The following is a 25,911-nucleotide window of genomic DNA, read 5'->3' as shown; positions in this document are numbered from 1 at the left end:
GAATTTAGGAGCTAGCCAGGTTTAGGGGCTTAGGAGTTTAGACTTCCTCAGCATTATATTGGGTACTTTTTTAACAAATAAACTTTAAGAAAGATTATCTCTTTATTTTCATAAAGGATATATATCATAAAATTTACCATTTTAATCGTTTTTAAGTGCACAGTTCAGTAGCATTAAGCACCTTCAGATTGCTGTGTAATCACACCACCATCCATCTCCAGAACTTTTTCATCACCCCAAATTAAATCTCTGTAACACATTGAACCATAAGTTTCCATTCTCCCCTTACCCCAACCCCCCAGTAACCACTATTCTACTTTTTTTCTCTATGAATTTGACTGTTCTGGCTACCTCAAATAAGTAGATTCACACAATCTTTGTCTTTTTGAGATTGACATTTCACTTAGCATGTCTTCAGGGTTCATCCATGTCATAGCATACATCAGAATTTCATTCCATTTTAAGGCTGAATAATATTCCATGTATGTATATACCACTTTTTTTTTAATCCATTCATCTATTGACTGATACTCAGAATGCTTGTCCTTTTAACTATTGTGAGTAATGCTTCTCTGGTCATTGATATACAAATGTCTGTTGGAGTCATTGCTTTCCATTCTTTTGAGTTAATTTTTGTATATAGTGTAAGATAAGAGTCCAACTTCATTCTTTTGCTTGTAGTTATCCAGTTTTCCCAGCACCATTTGTTGAAAAGACTGTCCTTTTTTCCTTAAATGGTCTTGGTACCCTTGCCAAAAAACATTTGACCATATAAATATAAGGGTTTATCTCTGAGCTCTCTATTCTATTCCATTGATCTATATATGTCTGTCTTTATGCCACTGTTTTGATTGTGGTAGCTTTGTAGTAGGCTTTGAAATAAGCAAGTGTGACTCTTCTAACTTTGTTCTTCTTTTTCAAGATTGTTTTGATTACAGGCATACCTCACTTTATTGTGCTTTTACAGATATTGCAGTTTTTTGTAAATTGAAGGTTTGTGGCAACCCTGTGTGGTCATATGATGGTTAGCATTCTTTAGCAATAAAATTAAGGTCTTAATTTTAAATTAAGGTTTTAGTTTTAATATTTAAAAAAAACATAATGCTATTGCACACTTAATAGACTACAGTATAGTGTTAACATTTTTACGCACTGGGAAGCCAAAAAATTGGTGTGACTTGCTTTATTGCTCTATTTTCTTTTTTGCTGTGGTCTGGAACTGAACTCACAATATCTCCAATTTATGCCTGTATTTGGGATCCCTTGAGATTCCATATGAACTTTAGAATGGGTTTTTCCATTCCTACAAAAAAGGACAGTGGAATTTTTGTAACAGTTATGTTGAATGTGTTTCCAATTTGGCTGCCTTTTATTTTATTTTCTTGCCTATTTGCTCTGATTATAACTTCCAGGACATTGTTGAATAGCAGTAGTGAAATTGGGCATCCTTCCTTGTCTTGTTCCTGATCATAGGGGGAAAGCTTTCAGTCTTTCCCCATTGTGTATGATGTTGGCTATGGGTTTTTCATTAATGCCCTTTATTATGTTGAGGAAGTTCTCTTCTGTGCCTTGTTGACTGATTGTTTTTATCATGAAAGGGTGTTGGATTTTGTAAAACGCCATTTCTGTGTTATTTGAAATGATCATGTGGAGTTTTTTCCTTCATTCTATTTATGTGATGTATTACACTGATTGACTTTCATGCGGTGAGCCACCCTGGAATATATCCCATTTGATCATAGTTTATAACCCTTTTAATATGCTGCTACATTCAATTTGCTAGTATTTTGTTGAAGATTTTTGCATCTGGGGATATTGGTTTGTGTTTTTTTTTTTCTTGTGGTGTCTTGGTTGGCTTTGGTGTCAGAGTAATTCTGGCCTCATGGGATGAATTAGGAAATGTTTTATCCTCTTCTGTTTTTTGGAAGATTGTGAGGATTGGCATTAATTCTTCTTTATATGTTTGGTAGAATTCAATTGTGAAATTATCTTGTCTTGGACTTTTTTCTTTGTTGGGACATTTTTTATTACTGATTAAATCTCTTACTGTAGGTTTATTCAAATTTTCTTTTTCAAATAAGTTTTGATAGTTTGTGTGTTTCTAGGAATTTGTCATTTCATCTAGGTTATCTAGTATGTTGGTGTACAATTGTTCATAGTTTTTAGTTTTGTCCTTTTTATTTGTAGAAGGTTGGTAGTTATGTCCCCACTTTCATTTCTGATTTTAGTTATTCGTGTGTCTTCTCTTTTTTTCTTGGTTTAGTAAAAGATTTGCCAATTTGATTGATCTTTTTAAAGAACCAATTATTTGTTAATTTTCACTATGTATTTTCTATTATATATTTTGCTTACCTGAATTTTAATCTTTATTGTTTCTTTCCTTCCTCTAGCTTTGGGCTTGGTTTGCTTTTCTTTTTCTAGTTTCTTAGGATGTCAGTCTGGGTTGTTGAATTGAGATCTTTCTTTTTTTATAATATAGGCATTTACAACTAAAGTTTTCCCCTAAGTACTGCTTTCACTGAATCCCATGAGTTTTGGTATGTTGTTTTCATTTTCTTTCATCTCAGAGCATTTTCTCTAGTCTCTTTTTTGATTTCTTCCATGGCTCATTGTTTAAGAGAACATTGTTTAATTTTCCACATACTTGTGAAACTTCTAATTTTCCTTCTATTATTGACTTCTTTTTTCATTCCGTTGTGGTTGGAGAAAATACTTTGTAGAATTTCAGTCTCTTTAAATGTATTAAGTTGTCTTTTGAACTAGCATATAGTCTGTCCTGGAGAAGTCCCATGTGCACTTGAGAAAAATGTGTATTCTGCTGTTGGTCTTGGATTGTGCTTAGTATATCTGTTACATCTATTTGGTTTATGGTGTTTTTCAAGTTCTCTATTTTCTTATTCATCTTCTGTTTAGACTTTTTGTCCACTATTGAAAGTGGATTATTGAGGACTCTATTAGAACTGTTCTTTTATGTCATATATATATATATATATAAATATATATATATTTGGAGCTGTGTTGTTATATGCATATATGTTTATCATTGTTGTATCTTCTTGATGAATTGACCCTTTTATCAATATCATCAGTATGCAATGTCTTCACCTCACACTGGTCAGAATGGCTGTTGTCAAAAAAGTCTACAAATAACAAATGCTGGAGAGGGTGTGGAGAAAAAGGAACCCTCCTACACTGTTGATGGGAATGTAAATTGGTGCAGCCACTATGAAGAACAGTATGGAGGTTCCTTAAAACACTAAAAATAGAGCTACCATATGATCCCAGCAATCCCACTCCTGGGCATATATCCAGGGAAAACTCTAATTCAAAAAGATACATGCACCCCAGTGTTCATTGTAGCACTATTTACAGTAGCCAAGGCATGGAAGCAACCTAAGTGTCCATCAGCAGATGAATGGATAAAGATGTGGTGTATATATATACAATGGAATATTACTCAGCCATAAAAAAAGAATGAAATAATTTCTTTTGCAGCAACATGGATGGACCTAGAGATTATCATACTAAGTGAAGTAAGCCAGACAAAGACAAATATATGATATTGCTTGTATGTAGAATCTAAAAATTAAAAATGATACAAATGAACATATATACAAAACAGAAATAAACCCACAGACAGAAAACAAACTTATGGTTACCAAAGGGGAAATATAGGGGAGGGATAAAGTAGGAGTTTGGGATTAACATATATACACTACTGTATATAAAATAGATAACCAACAAGGACCTACTGTATAGCACAGGGAACTATATACTCAATATTTTGTAATAACCTATAATAGAAAAGAATCTGAAAAAGAATATGCATATATATATATATATATAAAACTGAATCACTTTGCTGTACACCTGAAACTAACACAGCATTGTAAGTCAACTATACTTCAGTAAAAATATATGTATACAGTGTCTTTGTTTTAACCATTTTTGACTTAAAGTCTGTTTTGTCTGGTGTTAGTATAGCTACCTCAGCTCTTTTATCTGTAGAATATCTTTTTCCATCCTTTTCTTTTAACCTATTTATGTCTGTGGATCTAAAGTGAGTCTCTGTACAGCACATATAATTGGATCAATTTTTAATCCATTTTTCCAATCTCTACCTTTTAATCAGTGAGTTTAATTCATTTAAATGTAAAGTAAATACTGTACAGAAAGACTTCTGTCATTGTCCAATTTGTTTTCTGTGTCTTATTTTTTCTTTTTGTTCCTCAATTCTTATATTATTGCCTTCTTTTGTTTAATAGATTACCTTTTCTGGTTTACTGTTTTGATTCCCCCTTCATTTCTTTTTTTGCATATTATTTAGTCATTTTCTTATAGTGACTACGCTGGCCATTACATTTAACACCCTAACTTGATACAATCTAGGTTGAACTGATACAGTTTACTGTCAGTAGCAATAAAAACTGCTCCTATACACATCCATTCCCTCCCTTTAGTTGTTATTGTCACAAATTACATCTTTATATATTGTGTGCTTATTAACATAGATTTATAATAGTTTTGTGCATTTGTCTTTTAAATCATATGTGGGAAAGAGTAGAGTTACGAAACAAAATTACAATGAAGTTGGGTTTTACATTTACCTATGTAGTTATCTTTACCAGTGTTCTTTATTTCTTCATAAGGCTTCAAGATAGTGTCTAGTATCCTTTCATTTCAACCTGGAAGACTCCCTTTAAAAACATTTCTTATAGGACAGGTTTACTAGTAGCAAACTCTCAGCTTTTCTTTACCTGGGGATCTCTTAATTTCTTCTTCACTTTTGAAGAATAATTTTGCCAGTTACAGAATTCTTAGTTGAGAGTTGTTTTCTTTCAGCACTTTATTACTATTTTTTTTTTGGCTGCGCTGCACAGTATGCAGGATCCTAGTTCCCCGACCAGGGATTGAACCCATGCCCCCTGCAGTGGAAGCATGAAACCTTAACCACTGGACTGCCAGGGAATTCCCTTAGCACTTTAAATGTCATTCCACTACATTCTGGCCTTAAAGGTTTCTGCTTAGAAATTGGCTGTTAATCTTATTGAGGATCCCTTGTATGTGATGAGTTGCTTCTCTGTTGTTGCTTTCAATATTCTCTCTGTCTTTGTCTTTTGAAAGTTTACTATAATGTGTCCTGGTGTGGATCTGAGTTCTTACTTGGAGTTCATTGAGCTTCTTGGATGTATAGATATATATATATTACATTAAATTTGGTCATTTTCAGCGATTATTTCTTTAAATATTCTTTCTGCCCCTTTCTCTCCTTTCCTGGGACTCCTGTAATGTGTATGTTGGTCTACTTTATGGTGTCCCAGAAGCCCCTTAGGTTCCATTCACTTCTTCTTTCTGTTCCTCATACTTGATAATTTCAGTTTTCCTATCTTTGAGTTCGCCGGTTCTTCTGCCTGCTCAAATCTGTTGTTGAACCTCTCTAGCACATTTTTAGTTTCAGCTTTTGTACGTTTCAGTGCCAGAATTTACATTTGGTTCTTTTTTCTGTCTTTTTATTAATATATTCTATTTGTTAAGGTATCATACTCCCGGTTTCCTTTAGTTCTTTGTCCTTGGTTTCCTTTAGCTGTTTGAGCACATTTAAGACATTTAAAGTCTTTGTTTTGTAAAACCAATGTCTGGGTTTCCCCAGTGAGGTTTTCTGTTGTTTTCTTTATTCCCTGTAAGTGGGCCATACTTCTCCTGTTTTGTTTTTTTGTTTTTTTTTACCTGCTTTGTAATTTTTTGTTGTGAACTGGACATATTGAACACTGTAATGTTGTAACTCTGGAAATCAGAATTCCTTCCTTGTAGAGTCTGCAAGCAACAGCTTGTTGTGGGCTCCAGTCATCCGTTTGTTTAGTGACTTTCTGGAACTATTCTTATGAAGTCTGTATTCCTTGTGTGTGTTCATTTAAGTCCCCTTTCCATTATCTCAGCAGTCAGCCAGTGACAAACATCTCCTTAAATGCCACAATTTAGCACCCTCTTTCTTCATTGAACGTTTCCTTGCTTGTTGTAAGTTTTTTCTTAGATTTCAGAGTTCCAAAAAAGTTGTTCCTGATAGTTTTGTGAGCTTAATGGTTAGTTACTTCAATGGAAGGGCAGCTTCTTAGAGCTCCCTCTTCTGCCATTTTTGGTGACATCAGTTGGATTCTTTTTTATGGAACATGATTCCTATATTACCAGTTATTTATTGAAAGGTAAATTTTTTATAAATGGAACACTCTATATATTGATGGTAATTCAGTAAAGCTAAATTTATCCTTTATTTATTAGTTCTGGCATGATTATATGGTATTATGTAAAGCCTAAACATCTTAATTTAGAAGCAGAAATAATTACTTTTATAATTCTCCCAGGATTTCCCATACTTGTATCCCATACTTGTCTCATTTTAAAACTACTCTAAGATGGTATGTCATCTATAAAAAGACTAGGTCCATCTGAAACAGCAAGAGAAAATGCACCAAAACTTGCTCTGCTTCCTTTTAAAATCTATCTTATATGATAATTTTAAAGCAGGATTTCTCACCTTCAACACTAGACCAGAGAAATCTTTCTCATATCTGTTGTCCTGAACATTGTAGGATGATTAGCAGTATCCCTGGTCTCTACCCACCAGATGTCAGTAGCATCCCTTCCCCAGTTATGACAACAAAAAAATGTACCCAGACATTTCTGACATATTCAGACATTGCTGAATACCCCCGAGGGGCCAAAACTGTCCCTGATTGAGAACCACTGTTTTAAGGTAAAATTTGTGCCAAGACCATGTACTTCACAAGGAGTGACAACCCTTTTTTCCCCTCATTTTACAAATTAGTCAATTAAGATCAGGAAGCTAGAATCATCTAGTTGGGCAGTTCTCTTGGCCATTAAGGAAAGAAAATGGTGGAAAAGCTCTTTTCTCATTCACTGTTAGTACTACAGCTTCTTTTGGTTAAATGTGTTGTTTCATTCCCAAATTTATCTGATAGTTCACTGTATCTGAGATGCACAACAATAGTTATTTCTTGCCTGGAATACCCAGACGATTCAATAGAACCGTGCGTGATTCCTTTATATAAGAAATTAAGATTGTAAAATCAGGTCAGTTAGTTTTTGTTTGTTTACTCTTCTTTATCTTTTTCTCTAAAGGAACATGAGATGATTGTATCAAAAATAATTATTGAATATTTTGATGATAACATTTCAGTGATGTTTTATTATACTCCTGTATCTTTAAAAAACTTTTTTCCTGAAATTTATTTTTAGGTGTACTTTCTATAGCGTATTTAAGCTCCAAAAGAAGATATTTGTAGTACTAGTTTCTTTTTTTTTTTTTTAACATCTTTATTGGAGTATAATTGCTTTAGTACTAGTGTCATATGGTATTTTCTTCTGTGTCATGAATATTTGCATTGCCACATACAGTTTTTTTTTTTTTTTAAATGAATAGCCCAGTTTTGCTTTTTTTTTTTTTAAAGAAATTCACGTTCTTTTATTTATTTATTTATTTATTTATGACTGTGTTGAGTCTTCGTTTCTGTGCGAGGGCTTTCTCTAGTTGCGGCAAGTGGGGACCACTCTTCATCGTGGTGCGCGGGCCTCTCACCATCGCGGCCTCTCTTGTTGCGGAGCACAGGCTCCAGACGCGCAGGCTCAGTAATTGTGGCTCACGGGCCCAGTTGCTCTGTGGCATGTGGGATCTTCCCAGACCAGGGCTCGAACCCGTGTCCCCTGCATTGGCAGGCAGATTCTCAACCACTGCGCCACCAGGGAAGCCCCACATACAGTTTTATGTTATTAAGTATGTGTGGGTCTTGCTCCCCATCAAGTTTAAAACTCTTGAAGATTCTGTGTTAAGGTTTTATATCCCTGCTCTCTTTTCCCAATAGCCATTTCATAAATAGTTCACTGAGTTGTCCCTTAATCACTTAATTCAGGGAAGGTAACTAGTCTGAAAATATAATTCAAAATACTTTGCTCCAATTCAGTATTTTATAATAACCTATAATGGAAAGGAATCTGAAAAAACAAAAATACATGTATATATACATATATATGTGTATACACATACATATAACTGAATCACTTAGCTATACACCTGAAACTAACACAGTATTGTAAATCAACTTCAATTAAAAAAAAAACACTTTGCTCTTATAGAGATATTGAGTCGGGGGGAGGGGAATACTGATCATCTAGATTCTAGATGAGTAAAAATATTTCAGTAACAAATTATTAATTATACCCAGGACCACTAAGAAGTAACTTTGATTTCTAGTTTGCTGTAGAGCAGATTAACGAGCAAAATACTGCATTTGAAACTAATCAACTTTGAGTACGATTTGTCGTGCTATAGTTTCTGAAAAGTCTTTTCTGTAGTCCTAACTGCTTTTGCACATCTTATACTACAGTGTATTTTAAAACAAACCTTAATAATACTTGACTTGTAATATTCAAATTAAACTGGAGGTATAGATGATAATTGTAGGTGACTTTGAAGATAATTGGTTCACGAATTACATAATTAATGATCAATACCTGTTGATTAATAATCCTAATAAAGCTTACTGTAATGGGGTTCAACCCATTTGGAATTTGTGGTTCACAAGTTATTTGTATGTAGGAAGTCATTAGTAGTTGGTACAGAATCATTGCTTCAGTTTTGTTTCTGTTTTCAGCTGTAGCGCCAGTTGTACCTGATTTAAGTAGTGACATTGACACAAGTAACTTTGATGACTTGGAAGAAGATAAAGGAGATGAAGAAACATTCCCTATACCTAAAGCTTTTGTTGGCAATCAACTACCCTTTGTAGGATTTACATATTATAGCAATCGTAGGTAAGTATGCTACACATTGATATTTGGAGTAGGTACTGACTTTATTGTAGTCATGTTATTTTCTTAGGGATATCTAAAAATCACTTTAAGAACATTTAAAGTAGATTTAATGGTGTATAAAGAGATATATTATTATGCCACTTTTCAACAATGCATTAGATTTCCAATTTCATATTTAATATCTTTCAGACTCATCCATGCTCAGGATATTGTTTTTCAGAAATTCTTTGCTGAATGATACCCTATATATCTTCAAGTTACAACAATTAATAGGTCAAGAGATTCTCTTAATACTGATATTTTGGTTAATCATGTTATCCGAAGAGTTCTGCTTTTATAATACATTTTGGAACAACATACAGTTTTCTAGCATTATCATCACTATATTGATGTTACGAAAGGCCTATAATTTTCAGTTCTTCAAAAATTAAGTGATTCCTCCCTAAAACTACTAAATGAATTATGTTTTACATCATGTAAGACCTTGTGACCTTGGGCAAATAACTTTCATCTTTTTTATGCCTCCATTTCCTCAAAAATAGGGATGACGGGGATAATAATAACAATACGTGTCTCAGGGTTGTTATAAGGGTTAAGTAAGTCAAAACACAGTAGAACACTTAGAACAATGCTTTGCATGGAGTAAGCACTCAATGTTAGTTACTTTTATCATTAGTATGAGCTAATATTAGTTTTAGTCTTTTCTAATGGACTTCAGATACAAGTTAAACATTTAACATTATTTTCATATGCTGGGCATTCATTCATTCATTCAACAGACATGTTTGACAACCTACTCTTTGTCAGGTATATACTAAGCACCAAGGTGCAGGGAGAAGGATTAATAAGATATAATTATCTTCTCTTGAGATGCTCATATCCTAGTGAGGAAATGGATAAGTTGTACAATGTAGGTTGGCAAGTACTACACGAGAGAACTCTAAACAAAATACCATACCAATATATAAAAGTGAACTATATGCACCATTAACTGGGTGTGTTAAATCTGCTTGATAAACTTATTTTAAAATATGTATCTCTAATCAAATTATACTCCATTAGAATGGTATTAGATATTTGAATTGCTTGGAGTAATGATTAAATTTGAGGTTATTACAGCTAACCTTTTAAAGTGAAGCATCTTGTCATTTTAGTCAAAACTTTTTATAAGAGGTTAATTCAGTTTAGAAAACAGGAATTCAATTTAGTCTTGCTTTATGAAATTTCTCCAATAATCCAACTGTAAGACAATAATTTTGTTCTTTAGATGTTAGAATACTTTTGTTGTATCACCAAGTAGGTAGTACTTGAGTTTTGACCCCTAGAAAAGAGCAATATTTTAATCCTTCTTCCCTCCCTAATACTCCATGAATATTATATTGGAGCTATTTTATATTGAAATACACAGAGAACCTTCAAAGTGGTGTGTTTGCTGCAGCATCCTTTCTTTTTTTTTCTTTTTAAAAAAATTATATATATATTTTTTTAATTAAAAAAAATTTTTTTATTTTGGCTACACTGGGTCTTAGTTGCAGCATGTGGGATCTTCATTGTGGCATGCAGGCTTCTTAGTTGCGGCATGTGAATTCTTAGTTGCGACATGCATGTGGGATCTAGTTCCCTGACCAGGGATCGAACCCCAGCCCCCTGCATTGGGAGCACGGAGTCTTACCCACTGGACCACCAGGGAAGTCCCTAAATTTTATATTTTTATCAGTTATTCTCTGGCTTGGTTTCTGAAACACTCAACATGTTGATATAAACACCCCCCAGTGTTTCTGGATTTTCTGTAATAGAGTTCAGCAGTTAATTACTTTTTCCGCACAAAAGTTATTACTTTCTCTGCACAAAGGTAATCTTGAATTAAATAAGCATTATATATATATATTCTTTGTACTATTGATACATTGTCATACACTAGATTATGTTCCATGATTTTTCCTTGTATTCAGGTGTTTCATATCCCAAACTAATTTCTGAATTTCTTAAAAGTAGAAGTTGTAGTCTGTTCTTAAATATCACCACCTTGTTTAGTAATTGTTTCTTACATGTTTGGTTGGAGGTATGGTTGGTCTTAATAAAGAAAGAATCAGCGAAATATTAATTAGCCTTACTGTAATATGTAAGTATAATTTTGAATTGCATGAAATTAAAGACTTCTGAGACTCTTACTTCTGAAATCCAAACATACAAGGACAGAGATCTTTACTGTTGAAGTATAGCTGAATTATAAACATTTTAAAAACAGCCTTGGGCTTCCCTGGTGGCGCAGTGGTTGAGAATCTGCCTGCCAATGCAGGGGACACGGGTTCGAGCCCTGGTCTGGGAAGATCCCACATGCCACGGAGCAACTAGGCCCATGAGCCACAACTACTGAGCCTGCGCATCTGGAGCCTGTGCTCCGCAACAAGAGAGGCCGTGATAGTGAGAGGCCTGCGCACCGTGATGAAAAGTGGCCCCCGCTTGCCGCAACTAGAGAAAGCCCTAGCACAGAAACGAAGACCCAACATAGTAATCAATCAATCAATAAATCTTTAAAAAAAAATAAAATAAAAAGCCTGTGCCTTTAAAAACCATATTAAGATGGTTTTTTTTAAAAAAAAAAAACAGCCTTAAACTTTTAGTTATATTCCTAATAATCTAACACCTCTTTCATAAAAAGTTTACCTAAATGACCAGATTCTATATAAAAGCAACAGTATAATATGAAAAAGAACCTTGAAAGGAAAAAAAAGAAGTGGAAGAATGAATGGATGTGTACATTGGTATCCTTACATTTCCAGGGCTGTATTCAGAGAACTTTATGTTACTAACTTTGCAGAAGGCTAAACATCAACTTTACTTATATAGCATATTATATTTAGAAGATAAATTAGAGATCAAGTAGTCTGATCTATCTAATTCAGATTTTACTGGTGTTGCTGTATGCTTTTATTTATATCACATAATGCAGAATCTCATACTGAATTTCTGAGGCACTTTATAGTCAATGGAATGAAATTGCACTATACTAGAAGTTGTCATTTGTTATATGGGACCTTTTCTCTACAAACCTGCTACATAGCCCTTGTTATTGTCTCCTGAATATTTGATTCTGTGGTTGATCTGAATAATTTTCCAAGAAAAACATGGGAAATGACATATTTTCCTGCTGTTTCTTTTAGAGCACTGCTATATATGTTTAATGGTACTTAAAGGACACTTGATTATCTTCTGTTTTTCACTATGAATTAATTATTTCTAGTGTGTTAACAACTGCCCCATAACAGCTGTGAAGTATACTGTAGCTATTTGACCTCTTTTTGAGGGAGCTCTACTGGTTAACCAAGGTGGTAACTGTAGTGGTGATATAGATGTAGTAATAGTGGCAGTCATAGGATGGTAAAGGAAGTAGCAGAAGTATCTTACCTTTACCGAACATTTGATTGTGTAGAAAAATTTTTTATATGATCTGTTTATATCTGTTTGGTAATCTGATAAGATGTCTAAAGAAGACCTCTAAAGATCACTAATATCTTGTATTTGTATGTAATTCTAACTTTATATTGAATTTAACAAACTCTGCAAGGCTTAGAGTCACAGAAGATTAGCAGGACATCTTCAGAACTTTGGTTCTGTTATTTCAACCACTTACACAAAAACTCTTAACTTTTTTGCCCAGAAAAGCAATATCATTCTTTTTTTTTTTTTTGGCCATGCCGCGCAGTTTACGGGACCTCAGTTCCCCGACCAGGGATTGAACCTGGGCCACGGCAGTGAAAGCGCTGAATCCTAACCACTGGACTGCCAGGGAACTCCCCGGCAATATCATTCTTGACTGAAGGATAACTGGGGGCAGTGGGGAGGAATTGTGCACATGTCTGTAGAAGTCAACAATTCCTTATTCCTGATTCTAAATCCAAAAGCTCTAAAAACTAAAAGTTTTTTAGTGATTTGTTTGGTGGCAAAACCTGCCATGACCTGCTGTCATGGCCAAAAACCTAATCTGAACTAAGTTGAGACTATTTTATGGTTTTTATTTATTCTCTTTGGTATGAATATTCATATATTTTGCTGCAGGGATATTAAGGTATATGATTACAGAGTGCTGCTTCAGACCTAACTGGGGGTTTTATTTAATATATGTATCATTTCTGTTATGTTTCTAAAATAAAGAATTAAGAACCTGCACTCAATTTTTAAAAGCAGAGCAAGTACAAAAGATAGGCATATAGTGTTTGTTACTGGTTGTTACTAGATATTAAAGAGTTTTTTGTTTTCTTTTAAAAACTATTTTCTTCCTAGATACTTATCTTCAGCAAATCCTAATGAAAACAGAACTAGCTCTAATGTGGATAAAAGCTTGGTAGGTATTTTCTTATTGTTATTATTTTAAAAGTTGTTTTGTGGATAATGTATTTTGTATGCATGATACTAAGTAAACATGCATTGCTTCAGAATATGTAGTTAGTGATCTTAAATTTTTATAGCACTTTTTATCTACTGTTTCCTCTCCTGTTTGATTTCTTGCCTGAATATCAAATGGGATATTATATGTGGAGGCAGTTAGTAAACTATACATTGCTACACAGATTGACAGAGGTGGTCTTTTTAATCTTTGGAATTAGGAATTTATGATAAATCAGTGTATCAGTAAGAGTCTTGACAGGGAAACAAATGGCACATTCAAAAGATTTAAATGAGAGTTTTTGTGTGTGTGTGTGCTAAAACTTACATAACACAAAATTTACCATTTTACCATTTTTATGTGTACGGTTCAGTGACATTAAGCAACTTCACGTTGTTGTGCAGTCATCACCACCATCATCTCCAGAACTTTTTCTTCATCCCAGACTAAAATTTTGTGCCCATAACTCTGCATTCCACTCTCCCTTCAACCGCTATTAACTATTATCCTTACTTTCTGTCTCTATGAATTTGACTATTCTAGGTAACTCATGTAAGTGAAATCATACAGTATTTGACTTTTGTGATTGGCTTATTTTTCTTAATGTCCTTCAGGCTCAGGCATGTTGTAGCATGTATCAGAATTTCATTCCTTTTTAAGGCTTAATATATTCTGTTATATGCATATACCACATTTTGTTTGTTTATTTATTAAGTGAAGAGAGTTTAATGGAGGGACTATTAATGGTGCTATGCGTAGGATTAAGGGGAGCAATAAATAAAGGGAGCTAAAGCAGCCATTGATTGACAGCAGTGGGAAGCCATTGCCCTTAGTCTGAAGGGACAAGAAGAGACAAATCTTGTTACCACAGCTCAGAGAAAATGCGTAGACTCATGAAAGAGGAGCGTAGAACATAGAACACTGCCAGAGCTGTGGTAAGGCAAGAAGAGTGTGGGGAGAACGGATGTTTCATTTCTCCCAACTGATTTCCAGCTGGTGTCTCCTGAATGCTGAAACCAAGCTTAAAATCATAGGACAACAGAGCCCAGTTAATGCAGTCTGTAAATTTGAAGGCAAAGAAGGTCAGAGGATGGGTCTTCAAGGCTGGAAGGGAGAGGTGGCAAATGGAGAATAACCAGTACAGTGAGCATCTTCTAATTTGACCACTGAAAAGTGAATTCCTGTAGGAAGTGAATATTAGAGACATGAGTTCTTTTTATTGTTAGAATAGCTCATGTTCGTGAGACAGAGGATTAAAATTTTTTATTTGCTTACATTGAGAAGGTCCTTTTGGGTTAACCAGGACTTTTCTTAAATATACCAGAAATAATTATCTGGTCATCCTTAGAGCATTCTTTGAGCTCTTTGTGTGCTATAGCCTCCATATTTGTAACTGAGATGAGGTGTAGGCAGCAATCATTTTTAAAAGCTGACAGAATTCTTCTTTCTCCTTCGTATATTTACTCTTAAATGTGAGAGAACATATGGTGGGAAGGGAAGGTGAGAAAAAGGAGAATGAACTATGCGAGTACTGGTTAGCTGTTATGACCATTTTTCTCTTTTAAATTCTCATCCCAGTAGAGCTATTTGCCAAATTATATAGCTAATAGGGGCTCAGAAATCTTCAAAATTAAAGCGCATTTGACCTGGAGATGGTGACAATAAGGAGCTGCTATAACCCCACTCTCACTGTATTACTTATCTGTAAGTTTAGAGGTACATTAGGACTTAAAAATAATTCAGTGGAATCCTGTTTTCTTTGGGCTGATCTTGTTCAATGGTGACTGCCATAAGTTTCTGTCAGTGGCTTTTATCTTTTGCTCTGGTTAAGATCACAGGGGAAGAAGAAAATGCTTGTGTGCCTACTATTTCTGTTAACCTAGAACTAAGTACAAAGATCAACTAATTTAATTTTCAACTCTTCCCTGAAAGCCTTCTAGCAGAGATGCTAGTGAACAACTTTGCAGTTGCCAAATATGATGAATATTTTTCATTCTGTATCTTATTTTTCTTTTTTGCTGCATTTGACACTGACCAGTCCTTCCTCCTTGGAACTTTAAGAACTTTCATGTTCTCATTATTTCCTTCTTTTTCTCTTTCTACCTCTGGATTTTATTTTCAGTCCTCTTTGCAGGATCTCCTCCCCTTCTCTCTCCCCCCAACCCCATAATTATTAAATGTTTCTCAAGATAGTTCTGATCTTGGCTCTCTGCTCATTTTCTGTAGTTAATCTCATGTGTGTCTGGCTTGCTCCTCTGAACTCCATACCCGAATCTTTTCTCTCTCTCTAACTGGACTTCTCTTCCTGCACATCTTTCAGACACTTCAACCTAGGCCAAAGCCTAACTCACACTTCTCCTCTCTCCATCCCCTCACCAGCAGTTCTTTTTGTGTCACCCATCTTTTGTAATGCTACTCTGTTCTATTTCTAATCAGTTGCTGGGTTATAAATTCTGCCTTTTGACTGACACAGTTATCCATTTCCTCTTCATTTCTACAGCTTCTGCCTTATATCAGACCTATATACTCTTTTTGCCTGAACTGTCTATTAATTGGTTGTTTTGCCTAGAATTTCTCTGCTCTCTATTCACCTTATTACCGAAATGCTGTTTCTAAAATGCCAATACTCTGTCATTTCCCCTTTTAAAGTGTTTATAGGTTAAAGTACCCAACTCCTTTTCTGCATACAAGGATCATAGTCCCACTTGCCCTTTCAGATTTTATGTGATTCGTTCTCCCTGTTATGTTCTTTGCTCTGCCTAGACTTGATTTCTTCCCATTTTCCAATCATTTTCTTTCTCTCTACTTTTGGACTCATTCATTTTAGCTAAAATGCATTCCTTCTTTCACTTCCTCTGCTTGGTAAATACCTCTCTTCTTATAGGTCTCATCTCAAACATTCCATCTTCAAGGCAGAATTAGATGTGACCTCTTCTCTTCTTCAGTACACCTTATATATAATTTTATTAGTACCTACCACATTATATTATAATATTTTGTGTATATGTCTGGGTTATTGTAGGTTCTTTTCACCCTCCTATTCCCCTGTGCCCCACTATCGAACTATTAGCTTTATGAGAATGGGGACCAAATCTTTTTAATTTTTGTGTTACTAATGCCTACCACAGCACCTGACGTATTAGTAGGTGTTGGAAAAAAATGTTTGTTAAATTAATAATAAAAATTTCAGATAGAAAGGAAAAAGGTAAGATTGGATCAGATAATTCCCTTGTAAACAGGTATAAAATGGTAATATAAACTTGCTATTTTAAAATTCTCTATGAATATTCTTAGTAGAATAAGTTTTTGTTGTTTTTAATTAAAGCAGGAAAATTTGCAAAAAACAATTTATAAGCTGGAAGAACAGTTGCATAATGAAATGCAATTAAAAGATGAAATGGAGCAGAAGTGCAGGTGAGAATATACTTTATGTTTTTCACATTAAAAGTTGTATAGCAACTGCTGATCTTAAAGCTTGTACTCTATAAACCCTTGAAAGTAGATGGAAGTAAGGCAGAGATGTAAAGATTGCTATTGATATACATTCAGTGAAGAATATTCACTTAGTGCCTGGTTTATTGATTTTCTCTCCCATTTTAATTAGCTGACAGAAAGGGAAAACTAGTTTACATTAAATAAGATGCTTTCTAAAATGTAGCTGTTGTTGAAGATTAAAATTCAATAAATTTTTGGTGCAGACACTCTTAATTTCCACTGTGATTTGCTATAGCAGTATTTTTTTCAGATTTTTTTCCCTATGAGTCTAAATTTAATAAGAGCCTATATATTTATGAAAATATAAAATGATCAAGATAATTTAAAATAACCTAGCATAATGCTTAGTTACTTATTAATTACAAACAATAACACTTTATTATATTGTTAGTAGATAGTATTGAATAAATGAAAAACCGGTAACAGATTAAGTATTCAAAAAAATGGAATTGAGAAAATTGGCAATTTTGTGAGTGAGGGAGAGGAAACAAGTAAACTGCTCACTACCTACAGTTCCTTATAGATTAAATAGTTAAGCATCTAATATAAGCTTTTTTTAGAAAAGCACTTTAAGGAAATAATTAACTGAGCCCAGTATTTGGAAGGAATTTCTAGGTATAAAACATAGAAATAAGGAGAGGAAATGGATAGATATTATTACATAAATGTTGAGCAGTTTCTATAGTTAAAATTAAAAGGCAAATGACAAATTAGTGGTAGTGGTGGTGGTAGGGATCAATTTAAGGAGGAAATAAGAGTGGCCAAAGTGGCCAATAATCATATGAAAATGGATGTGTGTGTGGTGGGGGGGATGGCCTGAGATGAAACTGGGAAGGTTGACAGAGTCTAGATCTTAAAACACTCTGTCTTTGAAAAGCTAAGAAATTTGGGATTTATCCTAAGGGTGATGAAAAAACATTAAAAGTTATTAAACTTAAAAATAAAACAAAAGATCAAATTTGCTTTTAAAAAAGAACTCCCTGGTTAATTAGGCAGCATTTGACATTTATTCACCTAAATGAGAATGAGGGAGGAAGATGAGTCAAGGAGGATTCCCAGGCAGAGTGCTTTACTTTGGGACAGTAGAGGAGAAGCAGGTTGGTATTGTGGGAGGGGTCGCTGGGCAGAGGGAATTCATTTAGCTTTGGACATGCTGAATGAGCTATTTGGTAAGACATCCATATGAAACGTTGCATGTACTACAGATTTGAAGCTCAGAAATAGGTTTAGAGCCCCAAAAATGAATTGTGATGGAGATAAGAATACACTTTCAGTTTATCTCAGATTTTTGCCCAAGTTGCCAAGTGGTGCATTTACTGCTATATATATGCCACCTTTCCCGTCATTTACTTACTCTTATATTAAAGGTTAAATGGTTAATCTTTGTTTAGTAGCGAGTATTGCATGAGGGAATTCAGGGATCCTTAATCTAGAATCCATAGACCTCTCCTAAAGCATCCATGGATGGAAATCGAGGTCCTTAAACTTGGGTGACAAACGTGAATCTTTTCTGTAACCTTTAGCTGAAATTCAGCATTTTCTTTAATTATGAACACAGTGAATAATCCACAGTTATTAGCAGTAGCTGTGAATTTTTTATTACCAATAGAAATCACAAATATTATCTCAGAATGCAGTTGTTATTTATCTCTAAATACCATTTATGCTCATTACTACTTTAAAATTACTGCTGCTAGATCTTATTTAATATATTAATAAAATGCATATATTAATGAATCATACTTTTTTTAAAAAGTTTATGACTGTATTTCAGTATAATTTTGGTTTCTTTTAATCCTATGTATTTTATTTTATGCTTTTAAAATATTATTCTGAGAAAATGCCATAGGCTTCACCAGACTGACTGCCAAAGGGATCCACAGCACACACAAGAAAGATTAAGAAATCTTAGCTAAATGGAAAAGTAAGGAATGTGGTGTTTCACCCCAAGCTATAAAAAGTAAATATATCTATAATCTGTATTGCTTTTGCTTTTACAGAACTTCAAACATAAAACTCGACAAGATAATGAAAGAATTGGATGAAGAGGTACTTTTTGTTTTCTAATCAGAAGTTTTCCTTTTTGAGACTTTTCCCCTCTTTCAGATTGTTTTCTGAGAAAATTACATTTGAACTTTATAGGTTGCAATACAGAACAGGACCAAAGAATTATGATGAAAGCCTCACTTTGGAGCTGCAGGTTCAAGTGAAATTAGATTATACTTTAGTTTCTTTTGTGTGGTTTTATTCTAGAACCATGTTGAAATTTTAGTACATAAATTTCAGTTCAGTGGTTCTTAATAGTTGAAAGGTGAGAAAGGAGCAACAGATCAGAAATTGAATCTGGAACTGTAGCAGAAAGAGACAAATTCAACTATTAAGAATCACTGAACTGGGCTTCCCTGGTGGCGCAGTGGTTGAGAATCTGCCTGCCAATGCAGGGGACACGGGTTCGAGCCCTGGTCTGGGAAGATCCCACATGCCGCGGAGCAACTAGGCCCGTGAGCCACAACTACTGAGCTTGTGCATCTGGAGCCTGTGCTCCGCAACAAGAGAGCCCGCGATAGTGAGAGGCCCGCGCACCGCAATGAAGAGTGGCCCCCGCTTGCTGCAACGAGACAAAGCCCTCGCACAGAAACGAAGACCCAACATAGCAATCAATCAATCTTTAAAAAAAAAAAAAAAAGAACCACTGAACTGAAACTTATGTACTAAAATTTCAACATGGTTCTAGAATATGGGTAAACACACTACACTCTCACTCTCCTTCTCCTCTTAAGTTCTTTTATGTTAGAGTTGACAGTTGAAGCAGAAATGACAGCATTGTCTAATGTGGTTCTCCATGTATATAGAAGAAATTTTTAAGACAATTATAAATGGGTGTAAAGGGAGGTAAGGTTTTACACTTTAGTCAAACTGGTAATATGCCAACACTAGTAATATAATGTAAGACCTAGAGCAGCCACTGATAAAAATTATACAAAGAGATACACTTAAAAACACTAGTAAATCAAATAGAATTCCAAAAAATGTTCAAGTAACCTACAGAAAGACAAGAAAGAAAACATGGGACAAAACAAAATGGGAGGCTTAACTCTAACATATCAGTAATTATATTAAGTGTAAATTAAATGCAACATTAATTAAGATAGATTGTCAGAGTAGATTTTTTAAAGTTACCTACCTGTATGCTGTCCACCAGAAACTCTCTTCAAATGTAACAATATAGCCAAGTTAAAAGTAAGAAGACGGAAAAATACAGCATGTAAGCATTAGCAAAAAGAAGGTAGCAATGGCAATATTGATATCAGGTAAAGTAGACTTTAGGACAAAGAAAATTACCAGGGGCAGAGGGACATTGCAGAATGACAAAAATGTCAATCCTCTGAGAAGATGTAACTTTCCTAAATTTGTATTCATCAAACAGAAGAGCTACAAAATTTGTGAAGCAAAAGCTGATAAAACTGAAAGGAGAAGTAGACAAATCTGCAATTACTGTTGGAGACTTTTTAAATACCATTCTCTAGACAGAGGATCAGCAAACATATAGGAGAACTCAGCCACACCATCAGCCAATAGGATCTATTCAACATTTGTAGAACCCTCCACCCAGCAATAGCAAAGGACACATGTTTTTCAAGCACTAAAGAAACACACACCAAGATAGACCACATCCTAAGCAAACTTCTCCAGATTTCAAAGAATTAAAATCATACAGAGTGTGTTCTCTGACCAAAATGTGACCAAACCAGAACGAATAACAGAAAAGTATTAGGCAAATCTACAAACACGTGGAAACTAAACAACACAGTTCTAAATAATCCATAGGTCAAAGAGTCTCAAGGGGAATGAAAAAATACTTTGGAATGTTAATTATATCTCATAAAGTTATTTTTCAAAGTTTTGGATCTTCATCTTTTAAAAATATTTGAACAATGAAAATGAAAATAAAACATCAAAATTTGTGGGATGCAGCTAACATAGTGCTCTAAGGGAAATGTAAACACTAAATGTTTACATTAGAAAAGACGAGAAGTCTCAAATCAGTTATCTAAGCTCCTACCTCAGGAACCTAGAAAAAGACGAGCAAAATAAACCCAAAGCAAGGAGAAGGAAGGAAAAATAAAGAGCAGAAATCAGTGGAATTGAAAACAGAAAAATAATAGAGAAAATCAGTGATAATAAAAACCCAGCTGTTTGGAAAGATCAACAAAATGGACCAACCTCTAGCAAGATTGTCAAAGGAAAGAAAGGACACAAATGATCAGTATCAGGAATAAAACAGGGCATATTCCTACAGACTCTACAGATATTAAAAAAAAAAAATTCTTAAGGAAATACTATAAACAGTTCCAAACAAGTAAGTATAATATTTAGGTGAAACGGACTAATTCCTCCAGAAATACAAACTGCCGCAACTCACACAATGTGAAATACATTATTTGAATAGCCCTATATAACTATTAAAGTGAATTCATAATTTAAAAGCTCCCCCAAAAATTAATCTTCAGGACAGATGGCTTTACTAGAGAGTTCTACCCAGTGTTTTTTTAAGATTTTTTTTTTTTTGATGTGGACCATTTTTTAAAGTCTTTATTGAATTTGTTACAATATTGCTTCTGTTTTATGTTTTTGTTTTTTGGCCCCAAGGCATGTGGGATCTTAGCTCCCTGACTAGGGATCAAACCCCGCACTCCCTGCATTGGAAGGGGATGTCTTAACCACTGGACCGCCAGGGAAGTCCCTACCAAGTGTTTTAAGAAGAATTAACACCAATTCTACACTCTCTCTTCTAGAAAATATAAAAGAAGGGAACATTCCCCAGTGAATTTTATGAGGCTAGAATTACCAAGATACCAAAATCTAGCAAAGACAGTACTACAAAGAAAACTATGGATCAGTATCCCTCAATCATGGCCCGCTGATTTTTGACCAAGGTGCAAAAGCAATTCAGTGGAGGAAGGATAGTCTTTTTAGCAAGTGGTGCTGGAGCAATTAGGTATTCATAGGCCAAGATATGGACCTCAACCTCAGTCTCACATCTTATGCAAATATTAACTTAAAACAGACCATAGATTTAAATAGGGACATAAAAAATATAAAACTTCCAGGGAAAAAATAGGGGAAAGTCCTTGGGACCTGCAGCTTGGTGAAGAGTTACACATTACACCGCAACTATGATCCATATAAGGAAAAAAATTCAATAACTTGGACTTCATCAAAACTTTCTCTGTGAAAGACCCTGATAAGAGGATGAAGACGCTGTAGACAGGGAAAATGAACTGTTGTTACACACAGCAACTTGGATCGATCTCAAGGATATTTTGTTGAATGTAAAAAGCTAATCTCAAAAGGTCCATACTGTATGATTCCATTAATATAACATTTTCAAAATGGCAAAATTATGCAGATGGAGGACCTCCTGTTATTGGTTGCCAGGGATATAGGTGGTGGGAGAAGTGAGGGATGCATGTGGCTATAAGTAGTGGCTGGAAGGAGATCATTGTGCTGATGGAACAGTTCTGTGTCTTGATTGTGGTGGTGGTTACATGAATCTACACATGAGATAGAATGACATCGAACTACACATGCTTTATACCAATATCAATTTCCTGATTTTATTATTGTACCATTGTTAATAATGTAACTATTAGGGGAAACTGACTGGTAGGGTACATGTACTGTCTTTGCAACTTCTGAAATGTAGAATTTTAAATTTCAAAATTTAAAAATGAAAATATGAAAGTTAGAATGATAAAATCTTACAATTGGAAAGATTTTGGATGATCTCTGTCAAATTTTACTAAATCTCTCTGACTGCATCTTACTTAAAAGATGGATTTCACTTAAAAATGGAAAAGCCCAGAAAAGCACGCACTGTAAAGGAGGTTTGTCCAGTGTGGAGTCTTAAAGATAAAAATGAAGCATCAAAAGCAGAATATGCTGATAGTGGTAGCTCAGAAACAGAAGATACATTTTTTTAAGTTGTGGAATTTGGAGTATTTTTTTCTTTAACCCTCCCCTCCCCTTAGTTTCATTTGCTAAAACAAATATTTCTTTCATTACTTTTGAATATGCATTAGTAGGTACATACATAGAACATCTTAGGAAAGGTAAGTTGTTACAGAGATAGGGAGGGGATTAAGGGAGACCTCATACAGGGACTGGTGAACTTACTACAAACACTCTAATCTTTGGTATCATTTGAGTTTTGCACCATTTAATTATCAAATATGTAGTTATTATCTGATGCCTTTTATATTTCATGTCTTAAAATTTAGGATTGTAAATAAACCAAAATATTGGTAATATAATACAATGTGTTCATCTTAATGTGTTCGAATACAATGTGTTCGACCTTCAGTCTGACAAGATTCATAGGGTTTTTTATATTCAGGAATTTTAAAAAAATCTCTGAAAATTTTGTATGTCTAGTTAAAATAAGGGAATTCTCACTGTTTTCTTCTAAGGCAAGCTAATTCTACTATTAGAAAGTTGTTGTTAGGAAGTATTATCTGATTTTGAAACCAAAATATCTATCTTAAGTAATTGTGTGCTTTATTAAAAAATAACAGAGTATTCCCTTGAATAAATGAGGAGTATTAATTGTAGTGGTAACTTTTCTCATAATTTCAGGGGAATCAAAGAAGAAACCTAGAATCTACAGTGTCTCAGATTGAGAAGGAGAAAATGTTGCTACAGCATAGAATTAATGAGTACCAAAGAAAAGCAGAACAGGAAAATGAGAAGAGGAGGAATGTAGAAAATGAAGGTAAATTGTTACTTCCTTTGAAAAACACTGGAATTTCTAACACTATCTTGAGGTCTTCATCTTGAGGTGGTCTTAAATTTAGTGCCTGTTATATATTTTTGAAGCCACAGTCCTAAGACACCTCAAGAGCTAAATACCCATGTCCCAAAATTTATGTATAACATACTAAATTCAGTAGTAATGTTTTAGCTAGAGTAGTGATTTTTATCCTTGTGTGTATATTGGAATTTCTTGGGAAACTTCAAAGAAAACTAATGCCTAAACTTCAGAAATTCTAATTTAATTGATCTAGACACGTGGACTGGGCATTGGTATTTTTAATAAGCTCTCTAGGCACTCCTGACAAGTAGCCACATTTTAGAACAACAAGACTAGAATTTTTGATATTAGTGTTACAAATTTAAAATAGCTTTCTACATCCTTTGATCCAGTGATTTCACTTCTAGAAATTTATTTCACATACACTTGTGCACATGCATACTGATATAGAAACAAAGCTATTCATTTTAGAATTGTTTAAAATGGCAAAAATTATAAACAATGTAAATGTAATCAAGTGGTATAATAAATTTTAGTATATATGGTAGAATACTATGCATTTTATAAAAAAATAAAGTATCTCTTGGGCTTCCCTGGTGGCGCAGTGGTTAAGAATCTGCCTGCCAATGCAGGGGACATGGGTTCAAGCCCTGTTCTGGGAAGATCCCACATGCTGTGGAGCAACTAAGCCCGTGAGCCACAACTACTGAGCCCACATGCCACAACTACTGAAGCCCATGCTCCTAGAGCCTGTGCTCCGCAACAAGAGAAGCCACCGCAATGAGAAGCCCATGCACCGCAACGAAGAGTAGCCCAACTAGAGAAAAGCCCTCGCACAACAATGAAGACCCAACGCAGCAAAAAATAAATAAATAAATTAATTAATTAATTTTAAAAAAAGAATTTAAAAATAATTTTTAAAAAAGAATAAAGTATCTCTTTATAAACTGTTATAAAAGAATCTCTAAAATGTATCTTCACCAAAAAAAGTACAGATTGTTTAAAACAAGATTGCTTATCTATATATGTTTAAGTGTGTGTGTGTGTGTATATATAGATATGCATGTGAAAACATATATATATATATATTTGTGTTTTTATATATTAGGGTATGGATACACAGACTATCTTAGGAAGGATATGCAAGAAATTAGTAATAGTTGTTGCTGGGGAGGAGAGCCAGAGGGGCTGGGAGACGACGTGGAGGGAGAAAGACTCATGCTATACTATACACCATTTGGTACCTTTTGAATTTTGAAGCATTTTATTTATTTAGTTAGTTACATCTTTATTGGAGTATAATTGCTTTACAGTGTTGTGTTTCTGCTGTATAATAAAGTGGATCAGCTATATGTATACATATATCCCCATCCCCTGTCCCCCGTGAGCCTCCTTCCCACCCTCCCTATACCATCCCTCTAGGTCGTCACAAAACATCGAGCTGATCTCCCTGTGCTATGCGGCTGCTTCCCTCTAGCCATCCATTTTACATTTGTCAGTGTATATATGTCAATGCTACTCTCTTCCTTCGTCCCAGCTCCCCCCTGCCACCCCACCCTGTGTCCTCAAGTCCATTCTGTATGTCTGCGTCTTTATTCCTTCCCTGCCACTAGTTGAACCATTTTAAAAATAATTGAACTAATCAAAGATTTGTACTATTCAAAAATAGATAATATTAAAATTAGCTTTATATCATTTCACTAATAGATTAACCTTTATGAAAGGAATAAAAGAATTTAAAATATTACAGCAGTGGAAACAAATCTGTTTTTGCATTCTGTACTATAAAACAGTGCTCTACTTTTTTGATACATTTAAAATGTAGGTACTTCCAAGATGGAATATGGACCTAATATAGCTGACTTTTATGGCCTAAGACCAAATTTCATTTTTTAAAAGGGATTTATATGTTTTCTCTATGAAAACTTACGTATTATTCCTTCATTTTCTAGTTTCTACATTAAAGGATCAGTTGGAAGACTTAAAGAAAGTCAGTCAGAATTCACACCTTGCTAATGAGAAGCTGGCACAATTACAAAAGCAGGTAAGTTTTTGGAGTGAGGTTTTTTTTTTTTTAAATCAAAATAAGTTTGACTGTGTTTTGGTAAAAAACTATTTTCTTGCTCTCTTTTTTAATTAGTTAGAAGAAGCCAATGACTTACTTAGGACAGAATCAGACACAGCTGTAAGATTAAGGAAGAGTCACACCGAGATGAGCAAATCAATTACTCAGCTAGAGTCCCTGAATAGAGAATTGCAGGAGAGAAGCAGAATTTTGGAGAATTCCAAGTCACAGATGGACAAGGATTATTACCAGCTGCAAGCTGTATTAGAAGCTGAACGAAGAGACAGAGGTCATGATTCTGAGATGATTGGAGACCTACAAGGTAAT

General features: G+C 34.4%; 1 protein-coding gene across 3 annotated transcripts in view; it reads left to right on the top strand.

Moving 5' to 3' along the window:
* The window catches only part of ROCK1 (Rho associated coiled-coil containing protein kinase 1), a 138,840-nt gene that overhangs the window by 69,364 nt on the left and 43,565 nt on the right, over positions 1-25,911 (top strand). For all 3 annotated transcript variants that reach the window (XR_009497207.1, XM_059894051.1, XM_059894052.1), the window contains 7 exons: positions 8,667-8,826; positions 13,111-13,171; positions 16,539-16,627; positions 18,709-18,757; positions 23,345-23,480; positions 25,472-25,563; positions 25,660-25,906. Coding sequence is in view for 2 of the 3 variants with exons in the window: in XM_059894051.1 (XP_059750034.1) it covers positions 8,667-8,826; positions 13,111-13,171; positions 16,539-16,627; positions 18,709-18,757; positions 23,345-23,480; positions 25,472-25,563; positions 25,660-25,906 (834 nt within the window). In the remaining variant the exon portion in view is untranslated. The remainder of the gene's footprint in view (positions 1-8,666; positions 8,827-13,110; positions 13,172-16,538; positions 16,628-18,708; positions 18,758-23,344; positions 23,481-25,471; positions 25,564-25,659; positions 25,907-25,911) is intronic.

This window comes from Balaenoptera ricei, chromosome 14, assembly GCF_028023285.1.
Source record: "Balaenoptera ricei isolate mBalRic1 chromosome 14, mBalRic1.hap2, whole genome shotgun sequence".
In the NCBI taxonomy this organism is placed as follows: domain Eukaryota; kingdom Metazoa; phylum Chordata; class Mammalia; order Artiodactyla; family Balaenopteridae; genus Balaenoptera; species Balaenoptera ricei.
Note: the sequence above shows the minus strand (reverse complement) of the source record. Positions and strands in the feature narration are given on the sequence as shown.